The sequence below is a fragment of the Etheostoma cragini genome, chromosome 17, assembly GCF_013103735.1.
Source record: "Etheostoma cragini isolate CJK2018 chromosome 17, CSU_Ecrag_1.0, whole genome shotgun sequence".
In the NCBI taxonomy this organism is placed as follows: domain Eukaryota; kingdom Metazoa; phylum Chordata; class Actinopteri; order Perciformes; family Percidae; genus Etheostoma; species Etheostoma cragini.
In genome coordinates this window covers 7,832,727-7,847,466 of record NC_048423.1, presented here as the reverse complement: position 1 = coordinate 7,847,466, position 14,740 = coordinate 7,832,727, and the positions used below count along the sequence as shown (strand labels likewise).

The 14,740-nt window shown below is 40.4% G+C and overlaps 1 protein-coding gene across 2 annotated transcripts in view; it reads right to left on the bottom strand.

Moving 5' to 3' along the window:
* The window catches only part of phyhiplb (phytanoyl-CoA 2-hydroxylase interacting protein-like b), a 20,588-nt gene extending 8,097 nt beyond the window's left edge, over window positions 1–12,491 (bottom strand). The window contains exons 1-4 of one of the 2 annotated variants that reach the window (XM_034899144.1): window positions 11,817–12,491; window positions 2,296–2,489; window positions 1,430–1,604; window positions 77–194 (exon numbers count right to left, since the gene is read on the bottom strand). In XM_034899144.1, the coding sequence (XP_034755035.1) occupies window positions 77–194; window positions 1,430–1,604; window positions 2,296–2,489; window positions 11,817–11,829 (500 nt within the window). In that variant the 5' untranslated portion in view covers window positions 11,830–12,491. The remainder of the gene's footprint in view (window positions 1–76; window positions 195–1,429; window positions 1,605–2,295; window positions 2,490–11,816) is intronic. The other variant, XM_034899143.1, reaches the window with a different exon arrangement.
* Between the last annotated feature and the right edge of the window lie 2,249 nt (window positions 12,492–14,740).

Below are 14,740 nucleotides of genomic sequence, written 5' to 3'. Positions count from 1 at the left end.
TTAAAATCAAAGAAAAGATCAAAAACTATAAACAACATAGACTACATCTCAGTAATAACGAGGGTGGGCTTCCTACCTGGCGTGGTCGAAGTACTCTTTGTTCTGGTTCCTGTAGAAGACAGAGAAACGCAGCATCCGGCCGGCGATGACCTCTGCTTTTTCCAACAGCTGGTTTAGATGCACTGTGGAATAATCTGGAAAACAAACCCAAGGCATATTACAGTGAAAATGAATATGCTGTCATGAGGAGGATAGGAAACCAGTGTACAAACGTCATTTCTAGAAATTCTTAAATTATAAATAACAAGAGTGACTGTGTGCACTGGCTAGTATTGAATGTGAACTGTGCATGTGTACTCAAGGCCCTGATATCCTTCCATTCTTAACTACTTCATATTCATAGCTTAAAATGACTCAGCAATATATATATAAATATATACAGTCTCATTCAACACCATGTAAGCAGCCAAATGGGTGTGGATTTTATCTAAAGTATATGTTAAGTTTCAAAATGATAGAAGCTCTTTTCCCCCATTACAATGATCTTTTTTCTTTTTTTCACCTAGAAGCACTTGAACACACGGAAACGGATGATTTGGGGAAAATTCCCTGCTCACATGTTACTATAAAGAACCTTTAACAAAAGTTAAAGAAGACTATTAAGAAGATTATTAATGTAAACAACAACACTAACAACACTACACCTTCATCACACGCACTCTTCCACTGCCTGTTCCCGTCCTCCTATCTCAGCTGCATCTGTTGAACAACTGCCCCACCCTCTTATTTTAAGTTGATACATTTTTAACATGTTTTGGCAGAATATCATGAGATTCACATTTGTCATTTTGAGGGAAATATCTACTCAAAAATTTTAATGATTGCCATGACATTTGGTACAGATACTGTCTCACAGGAGGCACTGTAATGCATGTATTGATCCCCACAAGTGTCATCATCATTTCAAAATTACATTCCCATCAGCCTCAGCTGTACATGTACTGTCAAGTACACAGCAGAAATAAATGGCAGTTTAACAAATTAACAGAGGTTTTACAGTAATGAAGGGTGTCTGACAGATGATTTGAACCATCATCAATTTTTGTATCTTCACTTCCCTACCTGTTCTCCTTCCCCCCATATGAACTGCCGCTGCCATCATATCCTCCCCCTTATACCCTCCCCCACTCTAAACCACAAGGCAACAATGTTGAACTAGGTGATCTCTGCATCAGAAGATCTACAGCACAGCTCCTTGCCTTCCTTTCTTATTTTCCACCACTCGCCCCTCCTCCATCTCTCCGTCCTTTTCCCCATCCACTCAGTATAAGTTAGCCCCCCTTTAATATCCTATTTTCCTCTGTAGTTCAGTTCAATACAAACAAAAAAATGCATGTACTCATGGTACTGTAAGCTGCATACTGCTCACCAGCAGTGCAGAACTCGATGATCTCGCTCCACTCGGAGATGGTGTAGTCCCCGTCAGTTTGTTTTGATGCGGTTTGGACAGCAACGGTGTACTCTGTGCGTGGGCTCAGAAACCAGTGGCCCCGAACCGTCATGGGCAGGGGCACTGCCTTGGCTACCAGCTTGGTAGGAACATCCTGGAGGGAGGAAGGGATGGAAAAAGGAGGTATATGATGACAGGAAAAAAAACTGGTCAGAAAGAGATACTCCAGTTATGGCTTTCTTTTAGCCACATACATGTACACATTTAACGTACCAGACTGCAGTTCCTACCTGTAGCTGCCCTTTTCTTTATGTATATACAGAATATTCTGTAGACTACCCCCTCCCCCAAAGCTTCAGTGGGCCGTAGCAGATCACTGATTGGACCGGGAGCCCCTGCCTAGCAACAGAACCAGCCCATTTATCCACCAACACTGTTGCTGCACACCAACCAAAATCAAAATACTAGTACGGGTTTGTCCGCAAGGAAGAGGAGAACACTCACAGCACCCAGGAAGTGACTGCAGGAGGAAACGAAAGAGGCTGATGAAACAAGTCTGTAAGACAGACTGACTGTCCAGTAAATGAGCTGCAGTCATCCTGCTGCTGGGGAAATTACTCTCAAGCAGAAAGGGCTGTGTGAGAGATATTAGCTTAAGAGCTCAGAGTGACTCCTCGCTGTGGAGTCTTTGAACTAAACCATATTGAAGAAATTATTTTTTCCTTAAGCGTGAAAGAAAGGTTATCTTAAAGGTGTTACGTGTTTTGGCTTTTTTTTCTAACATCAAGGATTAACATACCTAGTGTTACCTTTAAAGGTGTTTATCTGTGCTGATTAAGCTTTACCTTGTGTTTGAACTTGTTGGAGTTTTTGTTCTCCTTCTTGTTCAGGTCAATAAAGTAGTGTGTGATGCGCTCCTTGTTGCGCGGCTCCATGTCCCAGCAGATCTTGAAGGAGTCGCAGGTTATGTTGCTGATCTTGATGTTCTGAGGAACAGGGAGCTCCTCAATCTCGGAGATGCCATCCTGAGATTTACTTCCTGTGTAGTAGAAAAACATTGAACAACATTGATTTTAGTAATGTCAAATAGAACAACAAGAACCCTGTGATCAATGTAAAGATTTGTTTCAATATGATCAGTTTTGCTTTGCTTCCAATACGTGTAAGGGACATTTATCAGTGATAGTAAGTCATGTTTTTATTATCTGACAAAATTGAGGACATACTAACAGTAGTCTATATATATATATACACACACACACACACACACACACACACACACACACACACACACACACACACACACACACACACACACACACACACACACACACACACACACACACACACACACACACACAGAGAACTGCCTGCATTGCTGACTGCAATATATGTTGCCATGGAAACACATCAGTCTCTTACAACACACATTCATTTGTAATCAGCAGTAAGATTTAAAAAAAGCTCAGCTAGCACCAGAGATGGGAAGTAACGAAGTAGCCTACAAATACTGTACTTAAGTAGATTTTTAAGATATTTTTACTTTACTATTTATTTTTGTGGCAACTTTTTACTTTTACTCCTTACATTATAACATCCATATCGGTGCTTTCTACTTACAAAATTAGCTCGTTACTTTAGTTTTGTATAAAAGGTTGTCTATCAGGTGTGATTGTGAGTGCATGTTGGAGAATAGCATGGACACGCGCCTCACACCGCAAACGGGCGCGGACGCCACACGGAGACAAAAGATAACGTGACTAGCTTTCCGGAGAATAATCAGTTGAGATTGTGTGTGTGGGTCCTTGAGAACTGTAAATTGTTTAACTTATGTTGTCAGGACCTTTAATCCTGTTGTTGTATTGGTCCGTAGTTCTGGCAAGTTTAAAGTAAGTTAGCTAATGATTTTGGTGTTTGTGTTCTTCACCTGTTAGCTAGTTTGCACCACGCTGTTGATTCATAGCGGCGACTGTTGCCCTTGCTCACGTTTGTATTAGGTGCATTATGTGAGCTACATGTTACAGTTACACTGCATTAAGATAATGTAATTAATTGTGGGGTATCGTTTGTCAAGCAAACATTTTGTCACACTTAGCTTCAAACATGTTTAAAAAACTGGTATGACTTTTTGAGGGTCAGCTTTTGCACATTTACAACATTTGTCAACTTATAGATATATTAAATAGTTAAATCCAAATATTAAATGTTATACATAAATGTTAAATCTAGAATTAAATCTTAATGTTAAATCTAAATATTAAATCTAAATGCTAAATCTAACTGTTAAATGTAAATGTTAAATCTAAGTCTATTTATTAAATGTAAAAACTACATTTATATGTTAAATCTAAATGTTAAGTGTAAATGTTAAATGTAAATGTTAAATCTAAATCTAAATGGTAAATCTAACACACACACACACACACACACACACACACACACACTCACACACAGCATTAACAGAGAGAAGTTGGAAACCAGAATCAGCTTTAAATACAGTCCCAATCTAGTCCTCACTGAAAAAGTTTCAAATAATTTCACTGGAGTTACTGTTGTTATTGTTTGCTTCATCAATACCAAATTCAATCTTATTGGATGAGAACACACAGAATTCTCACAGAATCACAATTTAATGCATATCTTGCTCCTCAGTCAGAATCTTATTAACCTGGAGTCCCAGTCTCTGTCACAATACATATGTGATGTTTTAGGCCTATTGGCAGACATCCATTTAAAATGTAGCCAATGGCATATAAAGAATAAAGAGCCTTTTTTCCATGTCCACTGAAGTTTCTCAGCTTACACTCTATTAACATTCATGTGGTCCAGGTAGCTTTGCATAAAAAAATTGTTGTTATCTGCCATGTTACTTTTACTTTAATACTTTACGTACATTTCCAAGCCTCTACTTTGTTACTTTTACTTGAGTAAAGAAGTAAAATCAGTACTTCTACTTTTATCAGAGTGTTTTCAACAAAAGTATCTGTAATTCTACTTGAGTATAGGAAGTGAGTGCTTTTGCCATGTCTGGCTACAGTGCAGGCAATACACATGAGCCTACAGCAATAACATTTCAAATGTTACTGTGCGTCACATAATTTCACCCATTCAATTATGTTGAATCATTTTGTAGCATATTTAGCCTAAACATAAAGGCCATAGTAACATAATTTTCCATCAAATAAGTAGATAAATCGTACATTTCAAAACAGGGTTGAATGAGAGCTCTGTAGAAGAAGGATGAACATAGACTTTGCGTCACACTCAGGGACGGCCACTTGGCACGGCAACAATGTGTTTTCTGTGCGCAATCTGGGGGTCTAAACACGAGAGTGAGTAAAATACAAGAATTAGGGCGTAATGTACAACTACACAACAAGATTCTATAGAGGAATAAACAATGACAGAGGCAGCAGAGCATGGAACATCCATCTCCGCTCATCAGCTCAGAGAGGGCGGCATAAAAGAGTTATCCCATAATTGGGCTATGTGGACTCTCCTGTCTCGCCTCCACACAACACAACGGTGGAACATTTGTAGATTGAGATTCATTTTAGGAAAGTAATTTCTACACCCAATGTGTATCTTTTTCCCTTGAGAGTTGAAAACAGCAAAAGGCTGCTTGGTCTCACATTGTTTTGCTTACTTGGCTCTTTTTTCCAAATCATGACGTATGTCTGCCTTAAATAATCCGTAACAGACTAATGTACAACAAGATCAGATCAGACCCCCCACTTACTTTTGTCCTTATCCCTAGTTCCTAATCGCAACCAGCTGATTACCAAAACTAATCATCTTCAGCCTAAAAAGAAAGGCCTCCTATTGTTACTTGCTTTGACCATACCAAATATCTAATGCCCTTTTAGAGTGGAAAGATGACTTTACAGTGATCACAGAAATCTTTGGTAATTAAAAAAACACTAAATTGGTCAGTGTATTTTAAACAAGGGTGATCTGGATTTACTGCACATGTTGGAATCTAGATTTTAGTGTCACTGGATGTAGGGGATTCCTAAGTGAGTAAAAATGTAAACAGGTTTGCAGTTACATCCTCAGCCTAACTGAACTACGCTTAGTTCTCAGGTCTATGATGCAGGCACTCATACTCCTCCCTGCTTTGATTTGTGAAAACATCTCATCCTGCTGCTTGTCTATTTAAAGCCAATCTCATTCTACTTAAAACCCACTGTGCCGATACGTTTGGCTCAGACTGAGAGGGTCATTGGGACATGATAGAGCAGACCTCCATCAGAAAATGCTCCATTGAGTCAGCACGGACCAGACAGTAATGTCAGCAGCACTGTATCCTCCCACCTGAGACTTTATGTTGCTGACCTTTAACAAAAGCCAGAAAAACCATGAGGGAAAGATAAAATTAACTGTAAGGAAGTAAAATAAGGACAAGGATTTTTTTTGCCAGTTCACATACAAATGCTGAGTAATAGACAGTATGTAGTATGTTTGTAAATGTATTTTGAATGTGGTAATTATTGCACATTTTACAGGAATGATACCAATGCTAGATGTCTTGGGGAATCTTTTATACTGGGGAATCAGGAAAAAAAAAAGTGCCGATTCATCACTTCATTAATGACAGATCATAAAACATCATCATCATCATCATCATCATCTTCAAGGCTAACCGTTTCATCCAAAAGTCTCACTACTTCAGGACACCATGGGTCTATAACACAGTATAAACACTAACCGAAAACAAACACCAATGAGGAAAAACCTGCTAACTCAGTTGCTGTGTTGTGCCTGAAGCAGAGTGACTTCCTTGTCTCGTAATCAATGTTTCCCTTAAATACTCTGAAAGCAGACCCCATGCAGGTCTTTTCCCTCCCCACTCCTTGTAACTGCACTGTGGTGATATAGCTCCTGTTTACTCGAATGCTCTCCTAAATAACCTGTAAATGGAGGCATTGCACCGACACAATGGAGCTTTGCAAATGCAGTCAGATATTGCTTACATAATAGGCCTACTCTCAAGGCTACGCAGTCAAGCTGAAGGCGATGTTATCTGGGAAAACAAGATGTGAAGGCTTGAAGGTTTACTGGGCAAAAACAGAAATGCTCTTGAGACAGACAGAAATCTGCAACCACCACTGTTCACTGTTCTGTGTGTTTTTATAAAAGGTAAACAATACATCACATTCACCTAAATATATAGGTTAAAGAATGAAATTAAGCCAACATATTGCCAAATTATGATCAAAATTAATGAATTGATTTACCTACAACCTGTCTAAATATGAATCTGATTACACTTATGAATACGATGTGTAACAAGTAGCCTTGCCTGCAGGTAAAATACACTGACAGTGCTAAACTGCACTCTGCATCTTCTGGGACTCTGAGTGCGCAGGATAAAAGATTGAGGAGCAAAAGCCAAGCAGGATGAAGGCCAGGCAGTAAGGATGATTCCTTTTACAATCTCTTACGGGAGGCCTAAACCCTCAGTCTGACTTGCATTTATATGCTAGTATTGTACCATAGGCTACCTCATGTTAGTATTGTACCTGTGCTACTTGCACTGTCGCTGATATTAATTTAGTTGAGCTGTAATGTTTGCCATGGAAGCCATTAGGCTGTAATGAACTTATCTTACTATGTATTTCATTGCATTATAACGATGTGCAGAAGGCGGAGGGTGGGGGATTTTTGCTTCATTAAGATCAAGGAAAAGGAGTGTGTGTTTTAGTCCTTCCGTAGAAGCTTAAGAGCACATATTACTCATGCCTTGCACACATTTTCAGGGGGTTTAAGATGACATAGGAGCACTGTACGCTTGCACCACAATGCAGGACCCAGAACTATGTGCCCTGTAGCTAAATAAATCAATTTAAAAGATGGAAAGCCTTCTCTGATGAATCAGCTAAGCCCTATCAAATGAACCTTATTGGGTATTGGCCTTTTACTGAGTGTGCATTCAAATGCCACAGTGTAGAATAGCAGTAAATGCTTGAAGATCAATAAAAACCTTGTTAACATGCATAAATAGGGCCATCCTAATTGCTCTCTGTGGTTGGATTTGTTCCAGTCCCACCTGGCTTAATGCAGTTACTTACTTATTACTCATGAATCTCAGAGTCTCCTAATTTTTAAGTTTCAGTGTTTGGTCCAAAACTGAGCTGTAGACAAGAAGAACGTAACACACTTACTAGACATCAATGTTTGCAGACCTTTCAAAATGATACCTTTGTTTCTCTCAATGTACAGGCTAGGATGAGACACAGACCCTAAACAATGCTCTTTTAATCAGGCTTACACAGTCAGTGGACCAACTTTCAAACATCATTAAGCACCCAAACAGCAAAGAAAAAAAAACTAGTAAAGACACTATAAAACAACCTTAAGAGATAAAGTGGACTCGTAGAAATCAACCCTATTCATTCCTATTCTTCCAAATTAATTGAATACAGAGGACCTTCAGGGAAGGACAGATGTTTTTCTAAACTTGTCCAAAACCAGAATGAGTCATCATTTCTCATTTGCATTGAATATGAATTCCAAAACAACAGGCTTACGGTTCAAGTCTTTGATAGAATCGTGTATAGAAGGATTTTATGTAACAGGCTCTAAAAAAACGTTTAAAAGGGGACAATAAGCATAAATGTTTAAACCGGGTTTTAAGGGACAGACTACTCTTTAATTAATCTCAAAGAATGTTCATGTCTACAATATGTGCTACAGTAAAGTCATTTGCAAGTAAACATATTATGCAGCCAATAAGTGGCTGCATATTATGTACCTGTAACTCTCGCCAGAACAGTCATGGTACACAACTGCTCACACTGAAAATTGGCCAAACTAAAATGCCAGCTTACTCAGACGATGCTGTATGTCATAATGCCATGTTAGTTTTGTGTTCAAACATATTGGTTAAGCTGTAAACAAGTTATCCCAGGTGTTACGTGCTATACAATAATAAAGTCTAGTATCTATCTAATGGCCCCTTTGTGAGACTATTTAGACATGCTTTGAGCTAACGGTGCTTTGAGCTAAATGCTTTTGTCAGCATGCTAACATGCTCACAATGACAATTGTAACATGCTGAAGGTATCGTTTACCATCTTAGTTTTACTTGTTAGTATGCTACTATTTGCGGTAAACACAAAGTCCAGCTAAGGCTGATAATAATATCATTAAGTGTGCAGGTATTTGTTCATAAACCACAGAGCTGGAAAAATGAACATATCAACAAAGCTGTTACAATTCATCCTGAGGGGAGACATTTCACAAAACAACCCACAATTGTCAACCTAATGGTGGCGCTAGAGGAAAAGTCAAGCGACCATGGATATGTATACAAAATTTCATGGCAATCCATTTAATTGTTGTTGAGATATTTTAGTCTGGCCCAAAGAGGTGGACCAACCAATAGACAATACACAGCCATCCATTGAGCCACATCGCTAATGTGTGCTAAAACTTATGATAATGTCTGAAATGCAGCACATTTGACCTCTTAACAATGACTTCTTCTCATTAAATGTTTAATCTTGCAAAATGTCTTCGCAGGGTCTCCAAAAGTAGAGCCTTTTGTTCAAGCACTGAATTTGAGGAAAATATGCTGTTGTCGACCAGTCATTGGCAGGCTTTTCTTCAACTTAATACAGTTACTGGTGAAATTAAGGTACCTTTTAGCCGATGGTTTCCTATCCATCCATCTATGTGTCTATCTATCACGGGCACACACACACACTCACTGCCCGACTGACGTTGTCACAGCTACAGCTGCAGTATTTCTGGCAGTGAAATTCAGACAGTACAGACGCAGTACTTGGTTGCATAAATGGCAGCCATCCATCATAACAAGTTAATTATGTCAACGGCCACAGAATAAAGGCCTGGCAAGACATGTCGTGGGTATTTCATTACCCCCTGTAACTACACATTGACTGTGAATACAAAATCAAAATGGTGGTCCCAGTCAGCCTTCCAGAGGTTAGTGCCACATTTGGACAAAGTCCTGAATGACTAAACATCCGCACATCAGTAGCAGAGACTTCTGTGAATTTCCCACTACTCCTCGCTCTTAGCAAAACATTCTTTACCCCACACTTATTTATGTCACATCCCCATCACTAAACTGAACCATTTAGGCTGTAACACAGCTCTTACACAGGGCAGACACAGAAACAACTTGTTTAACACTATTTCTTTTGTGCATTGAAATGCTCAAACAGTCCTCTGTTTGTGTGAGTGTGTGTGAGAGAGAGAGAGAGAGAGAGAGAGAGAGAGAGCACTTCCCCACATAGGCCTACTGAAGCTGCATGCATTTCCATTTGCTAGGTCAGCATAGGCACATAAGCCTCTCATGCTGCTGATTAAAGGAATTAAATATTAATGGATTTGGGAGATAAATTTAGAAAGCTATGTGGAACTGAAATGAATACCGTCCTTGGTAAGACATACGTATTGACAAGTTGATATAACGGACTATTTCCAAGAAAGCTAAAAGTGGGCTTTGCAGGCTTCTACATAGGGTGTGGCAGGGGAAGTGTAAACTAGACAGTATTTCTGGAGGTCATTTTAAATGAGAAACTGCTACACCAAAGTTCACGGGTCGTTCAAAATAGCAGGAATACTAATACAATACAATATTAAACACTATAAAGCATTCTCAACAGAATTTAACATTACAAACTTCATTTAATATTTATTTACTGGATTGCATTTTATAGTATACATGATAATGTGTCCATTCAACAGTTTAGTACCACACCGAATAGAGCAGATCATCTGCATGACAAGCTCAAGTATATTGTCCACAGTAAAATGTCAATGTGTGCATATCTAATATGAAATATGGGCAGGATATAATGTCACTGGCACAAATGATAACATGATTATTACAATATCAGCACACAAATTACTAAAAACTCTAGAAACTACTCTGCTGTACTAAAACCACCAATTGCACTGCCAATCTACACAGAAGGTCAACGTTGTAACAGTGTTGCTTCATAAAGAGAGTGTATATGGGTGTCTCAAGGACACAAGGACACAAAGACACTATTGACACTTGGTAATCTACTTGATAAATAAGAAAGTATTGTGCTGCAAAGACCAGTAAACCTGCAGCATAGGAAGCACAAAGCTGGCACAGGATCTATTAGAGAAATCCAGCCCCAGCCTATATACCATTATTAAAATTACAGATTTAGAGCAGGCCAACAAAGCACTAAGAGGATATAAACTGCGTCCTTCTGTAATACATTATGAGGAGCAGCTCTGGCAGAAGAGAAATGAGGCGGTGTGGTACAGTGATTGCACTGTGGTCTGATGCTGGGGGTCCTTTGGGGGCTTGATGAAGACACACCATTGACTCCATTAACTGGCAAATTCAAATACAGATTAGAAAGATTCTATAGCTAAAAAAACAAAACAATTCAATCCATTCAGCTATGTCATTAGCTGACATAGATGTCATTGCTATATGTGACTTAATCTACAATCTTAATTAAAAAGAGATCTCTGTGACCATGCATCAGATGTGGAATCAGTAGTGTGTAATTGCACTGATGGGTGTGTAGGGCTGCACCGCCTGTGCACACACATGGGTGCAGCCATGTTTGAGTCTTTTATTCTCTACTGATGATGACTTGCTTTTTTCCTCCCCACCATTAAATTCTTATCAGGGTTCAGTCGGCTCATGTAGAAACTGCTCACCCGCTCATTATAAAACTAGTTTATAGATTCCTTCTAATATAGGATGACATTTGAGTCAACTCTTTGTTTGATGGTAGCCTATATATCCAGACAACTTTTGAATTCAGAGAAGTCAACCACAGACTATCCAGCATGGATGCAGCTGGATAACTTGATAAATAAATTTAAAAAAAAAATTGTAAGTTGAGGGTTAGATATAAGATTAAAAACGTATTTTGTAATCACAAAAATGTACAGGATGTCATGCACTATTTGTATGTAAATTGGTAATGGCAAAAAAAAGCCAAGAAACAGGCTATAGGCGGGGTGGCTGCCAGTCTCTGTCCATGTCTTTGGTGCTGAAATACAGACGCTCACTTACAGACACATTGTTTCCTCGCCTGTGCATGTTCAGTTTGCAGATTTCTTTTGAGCAGAGTCATCTCTCTTATGAATGAACAAAACCTCGTTATCTCACGCTCAAGACACTCAGGTATTCCACCCATGCACAAGCACACCATCCATCCATCCATCCATCCAGGGAACCGGCGAAGCGACCGGTGACGGCCCCTACTTCCTTCAGACATACAATACGGATACAGCATGCAACTAAAACCAATGACAAAACAGACTGTACACGTTGCAGCGGATCTGAAAGGAACAATATTGCTAAATTATGCGCAAACACCCCAGTAAAAAGCAGACAAACCTCTGCTTACCATCTTGCTCGCATAACTGTATGGCGTCCAAGCTCAGGTCCTTGATCATCCCCTCGCAGGGACTTAATGGACTAGTGATGTTGTGCGCCAATCCTGGTACCTCCATCTCTGCAGAAGATGATGCTACTGGTTAAATTGCTGTCGCTCGTTGAATGTCGTCCACGGTACTTGCACAGCAGCACGCTCGTCAAGGACAGAGAAAAGAAAGAGAGACCGGTTTTCAGTCAGTCCCCTGTTAGTTCCGTCCCTCACAGCTCTCCTCTCCGTCTCCTGGGTGGTGCGGCTAGTGGCGCGTCAGCGGAATCGTCACGGGCGAGAACAGCACAAGCCGCCAGTTCGGGTTTGCGACGTGAGGCATAGCAGCTCCTGCGGAGAGGCGTTTAACTGTATTAAACTCAAAGATATCAGTATGTGGTGCGTTTATCTTGTACGCCCCACGCGAATGCAGCGGGTGTGTCTTCAGAGCCACAAGTGTGCGGGTGTGCGTGCCCTGTGTGTGCTACCCAGCCGCGGGACAGTCAAACATGAATAGTTCAGCGGATTAGTGCAGAGACGTTCCGTAAATACAATGGCTTCTTATGTAACCAGATTAGCCCGGTGTTTCCCCTCCGGTTTAGGTCTCCATCTGAACCGTCCACACTCACCAGTGCTTTGCATTTTCACGTTCAACGTCATCCGAGCAAGGGTCTCTGTTACATGTCCTTATTTGGTGAAGAGTAGGCCTCTTTCGCGGAGCGCAGGTGCAACTGGACCACACAATAATGAGCTGGGGGCTCTGACACATTTAACTTAATGAACGGACCGCCTTACCGAAGCCTTTCCATCTTACAGGCGATCCCTCTTGCATTCTAATGGCACATAATATAATGCAAAACCCTGCCAGTTCATAGCCAGAAAACAATGCTTCATGCTTGTGTGTGTGTGTGTGTGTAGGCTACGTGTGTGTTTATAATTATCTCCCCCACTACACCCGCTTTATCAGTGGCTACCAGAACAGGATTGCCAAGGCATGAAAGGTCAATAACACATTTGTTGTGGCTAAAAACACTAAAGGCTGCTCATACCAATACTGGGCCATGCTGAAGTAATTTCTGATCATCACGGAGTCATGTTCATTCTTATATATCCTACAGTTTTATTTTCTCTTTCTATTCTCCATAGGAGCATCAAAGTGAGGAAATGTTGCTTTCTTTTTCTTTTTGTCTCTCTCAGTGTTACACACGGGGCCCTGAGGAGACAGAGTGTTTATCTATTCAGCGGACAAAGAATTCTGCAGCTGTGCCCATGGGACCCCTGAGTCATGCTGTTCAAAACTGCTGCACTGTAGGCTAAACTGTGAATTATAGGAGGGAAGCCCCCCTAACTCATCTCTGTGTGAGGCACCCTGACACAGCATCATCATCACCACTGAAGTTGGAACACAGGGAAAATGAGCATTACACAATTGCAATGAAAAATATGGCCATTTTTATATCACAATTTATCACGGCCATTTTTATATACAGTAAACTCTTTGGTGAGCATTTTCATGCACGTAGGAGGATTTAAAAAATTGGGGTCATGGCGGCCGAGTAGGCAAATTAAAATCCTGGTAAACTCATTGTCACTGTGGCATTCAAATTCAGGTAGAAAACATATTAGATGCACCACTGAAGGGCTCTTATTTATTCCACGCTCAGTTTTCATGAGGGCAATGCTGCGTCAGGCTGATGTAATTCTGGCCTAGGAAATACAACTCATTATAAATGAAGGTCAGCATGCAGATCAGTCTCTGCAAACACAGAGGCATCTGTGTCTGAGGAGAAGATGCTGCTAAATTCACTATTAAAAGATGAAAATGTTCTATAAATTTGAAATCAAAAGTTATATGTGAAGGAAAGTTATACATTGCATTATGCTTTAATAAGTTTACTATATGCATGCCTTACCACCTGCCCCTGTGCTGTTTAAGATGGCTTGATTACTAAAGAGCTTTGCAGTGATATCCACAGATTAACACAGCAACTGTTTGAATGACTTTTGCCACTATATTCAAATAAACCGGTGAGTAAGCTCATCACAAATCTGTGGGCAGTCATGAAAAACACAAGGTTCACAACACAAACAAAAAGAACTAGAGCTCAGCTAATTGACAAAAAAAGAAGAAGCTCATTGTTATGTATGCCATCATCTATTTCTCTTTGTCACCCTTTCTCCCTTCCCCTCCTCATTTTCTCCGCCTGCTGTGCTTATCTGGTACGGTAGAGGAGGAGGAGTTGGAGAAAGAGGCTGACCGATTCTTGAGGGTTTCTTCTCATTCTACCATCTATCTGTTTTCCTTTCCATCCCTCTCTCCAACCACCCGTATCCCCTCTAGCGTGAGTCATCATGCGTTAGCGTCAGTGTTTCCAGTAGAGCTGCAGGAGGACGAGGGAGCGCGACACTGTTTCGCATGTAACACACACACACACAGCCAAGTTCATCCCCTCCCCCCTTCTCCACCTTCACCCACATCCTTCCTCTTTTACCTTTTTCACTTCACAGTCACTTCCCCCTGTACCATCTTATCTTTTCTGACACTTTTTCTACATTCTCTCTGTTACTCTAGATCTCATAAACTGTCATCAAATTACTCAGATTGCATTTGTGTGTGCATGTACAATGAATGTCATAGTGTACCCTGGCAGTCCACTCTGATTTGCTCACTCTGCTGAGCCTCAAGCTCACGTGGACACACAGTAACAGATGGGTAAATAGCAGGGAGAGAGGTGTAGTAAGAGGCAGAGAAAACAGGCCAAATAGTGAAGGATGGAGAAAAATCATGCCAACCCCCCCCCCACACACACACACACACACACACACACTACTGTCAGTAAACATCACTTCTCATTTCAAAGGTCAGTTATGAGCCATTAACTGGAGCACAGGCCCCAGC